We start from the raw sequence: 3,105 nt of genomic DNA on the forward strand, positions 1-3,105 counted from the left end.
AACAACGACGACGACGACGACGACGACGACGACGTCGACGACGACGACGACGACACCCAGCAGCTGATCATTTAGAGACACACAGGCCGCGGATCCGCCGGAGTCACTTGCGCGCGAGAGACGCGAGAGAGTGAAAAGGCCGCACAATTGGCCTTTCGTCAATTCTTCCCCCTTCCCCCCTACTGACGACAGTACCTACGCGACGACAGGATGCCCGGCTTCCAAAGGAGACAGATGATGCAACCATGGCCCCTATGCCTGCCGCCCTTCGCGAAAACGAAGGTAAGACTCCACGCCGCCGGCCGGGTAACCACCGGGTGGCGGAGACCGCGCACTCCCGGCGCCGCCTCCTGTTCCTCTCCTGTTCTCATCTAGGTTTCTCTCCGTGGCAAGCCGCGTCCGGTTTCCACGGCAGGAGCCGCGAGCCGGCCGCCGCCGTCGCCATTCTTCTCTCCGGCGCACCCGACGGTCACCCTCGTTCACTCATCCACTCACTCACTCACTCATTCGTTCCCCCCCTCTCTCTCTCTCTCTCTCTCTCTCTCTCTCCCGTTCTCCGTCTCCTCCTGCCTACCTCTTCCCCACCCTTAACCCAGTGGAAATTTCCATTGCACCGGCGGCAGGCGTCTGCCGCCTCTGCAGTGCGTTTTTTTTGCTCGGCTTTCCGGCCGCGACTCTCTTTTCCTGACCTGTCTTTCTTTCCTCTCCTTGCATCACTCTTTTCTCTTCCTCTCTCTCTCTCTTTCTATTACTCCCCTTTCTCTTCTATTGTCTAACTTTGGTTAAATTTACAATGTCTTTACGTCTCGTTTCCACCAATAAAATTTAATTAAAAGTTATATTTTTCATCTTTCTCTAATTGTTAGAAAAAGACGAGGAGTTAATTGAATCGAGAATCAAAAGTTAAACTGTCATTGGTGGAAACGGACGTAAATCGTGGACGACAAACTGTTGAGTCGCGAATAGTGACGTTTTTTTTTTTCAATTTAAGGAACGTAGGAATGGATTACAAAAAAGAGCGAAAGATTGAGAGCGAAATGTAGTTTTTTAACACGTTAATATAATTGTGCCTTTGAAACTAGGTAGCGCGAATTTTTCCCTCGTATTTTTGTCCCACAGTGATTCTATACGTCTTCTTCATTTTTCGCAAAGAGAAAGGTCTAAAATTTTACCGCCTCTTATCTCGACGTAAAAGTCGCGATATCGAATTGTTATCATGATTAATTTATCGCATTTGTTTCGATTCGCACATTCTCGATCCTGATCTCTCCCTGCGTTGTTCTTATCGTCTCGTGTCTGCAATTCCCGACTGTGGCTTCTATATTTAACGAGCGGGAATCACATGTTGGCTCGGAAAGTCACGGCTTATAATGATCCTCTCGATCGCGCTACGTTACATTACGTGCTTTCGCAATGAAAAAAAAAGATTTAGATTTTAGGTATCATTCAAAACGATCTTAAAACATCACGGGTTCTTCTGTAAAAAAAAAAAAGCACATCGAATTGTTATCAATCGAATTCCGTCGTTCCGTCTCGTTACAAAATGCCGAAGGAAAGAGCATGAACAGATAGAGTTTTGTGTATATACGTGTATATATATATATAAAATTTGGTTGCATCCGACTTTCGACGTAAGCGAGTATTGGGAAGAACATGAAACTGCTTCGTACTCGACGCGAACGAATTCATCTTCGTGGCTCGCCCAGACTCGCCGAAACCATACCGGTTTCGGTCCCCTCGGGGAAAGGCTTTACAGGAGGCAACCGAAGCCGCAGTTCGCGCGAAACTTCATTATGGGTTTCGCCCGAATACACGGTTATTTCATATAGCTCGCGATAATTTTCCCTGATCGCAATCGGACAATCGACATTTGTATGCAGCTCTTACGTCTCGCGAAAATATCGATCGCTGTGCGCGCGCAACCGGCGCATAAGGTTGGACGAGACCATAGTAAATTGTTCACTTCGAAGAAACAGCGTAATATATGCGCCGTATTTCGGCCGAGACGCGAGATAAATCATTTATATGCACGAAAGACCACGCAAAACAAAAAGAGGAAAAAACAAAAAAAAATGAACCGAGTCAAAAGTCGTAAAAATAAATAATCAAAAATAATCGAAATAATCGATTACACATGCGGCTAGTTGACGTGCGTTATTGATACTGTCCTGTCGGAACGATAGAATAAAAAAAAAATTGCGCCGATTATCGTGCACCTTTCCAGGGTACAGGGTGTGGTGCGCGTAGTCCGTAAGAAGTTACGTAACCGAATGAACGAATGAACGAGGAAATTTCTGAAAGTATCGCGGATCGCGTGAACATTTGATTTTATCGGAGATAAGAGAAAAGTGAGAAAAACGCTGCTTCTGCTCGCTTCTCTTCTAGAAGCGGGAAAAGTGGAAGAAGACAAGAAATGTTATGTCTGTCCTTTTTTATTAGTGACCTTTTTTGAAAAGTCAAATCGGGAATACATTACCTCATACCAACTACAATTCGGACATCCTGTATGTCGGACGGTTTAAAAATAGATGCGATATGATTCTTCGCGTTGACGTATTTTTATCAAGAAAGATAAACGCGGGCCTGCCAAACTAAATTCCGGCTGATTTTCGAGAGATGCCTTAGTGAAATAATTAAGTTAGATTGAATCTGATCAAATACATTGATCAGTCCTGGGCTTTGCGTAAATAAAAATCTTTTCGCTATTCTATTAAGATAAAATCTCATTTGATTAATGTGATTGCATGTATTCAAATGGATATACCTTCGTTATTTAATCTTTGATCAAATAATCTCTTTGCATTTCAATGAATCTATTGATAAATAATTCTTGAAACTAATTTCCTGATTAAAGACAAAATTATTAAGAAGTAATTACTATCTAATTAAAATTTTATATAATAACAATGGTATATTAATGAGTGTTGTAGTTATTTTTTTGAAGAAATTCATTGTTTTATGTAATATTATATAAAATAAATTAGAATAATTTTTTTATGTATATAATATATACGTAAATTTACATATTATAATTTTTTTACATTTTAATACAATTTTTTAACTTGTATATATATATATATATATATATATGTTTTATTTTTACAT

At 41.4% G+C, this 3,105-nt stretch overlaps 2 protein-coding genes across 2 annotated transcripts in view; one reads left to right on the top strand and one right to left on the bottom strand.

The window, feature by feature from the left end:
* The window catches only part of LOC108755863 (RING-box protein 2), a 51,823-nt gene that overhangs the window by 18,923 nt on the left and 29,795 nt on the right, over nt 1–3,105 (bottom strand). The gene's annotated exons all lie outside the window — the stretch shown is intronic.
* The window catches only part of LOC108755862 (facilitated trehalose transporter Tret1-like), a 28,448-nt gene continuing 25,349 nt past the window's right edge, over nt 7–3,105 (top strand). Inside the window, exon 1 of the mRNA XM_018499213.1 lies at nt 7–282. Within this exon, the coding sequence (XP_018354715.1) occupies nt 211–282 (72 nt within the window). The 5' untranslated portion in view covers nt 7–210. The remainder of the gene's footprint in view (nt 283–3,105) is intronic.

The sequence above is a fragment of the Trachymyrmex septentrionalis genome, unplaced genomic scaffold (genome assembly GCF_001594115.1).
Source record: "Trachymyrmex septentrionalis isolate Tsep2-gDNA-1 unplaced genomic scaffold, Tsep1.0 scaffold9, whole genome shotgun sequence".
Classification (NCBI taxonomy): Eukaryota; Metazoa; Arthropoda; class Insecta; order Hymenoptera; family Formicidae; genus Trachymyrmex; species Trachymyrmex septentrionalis.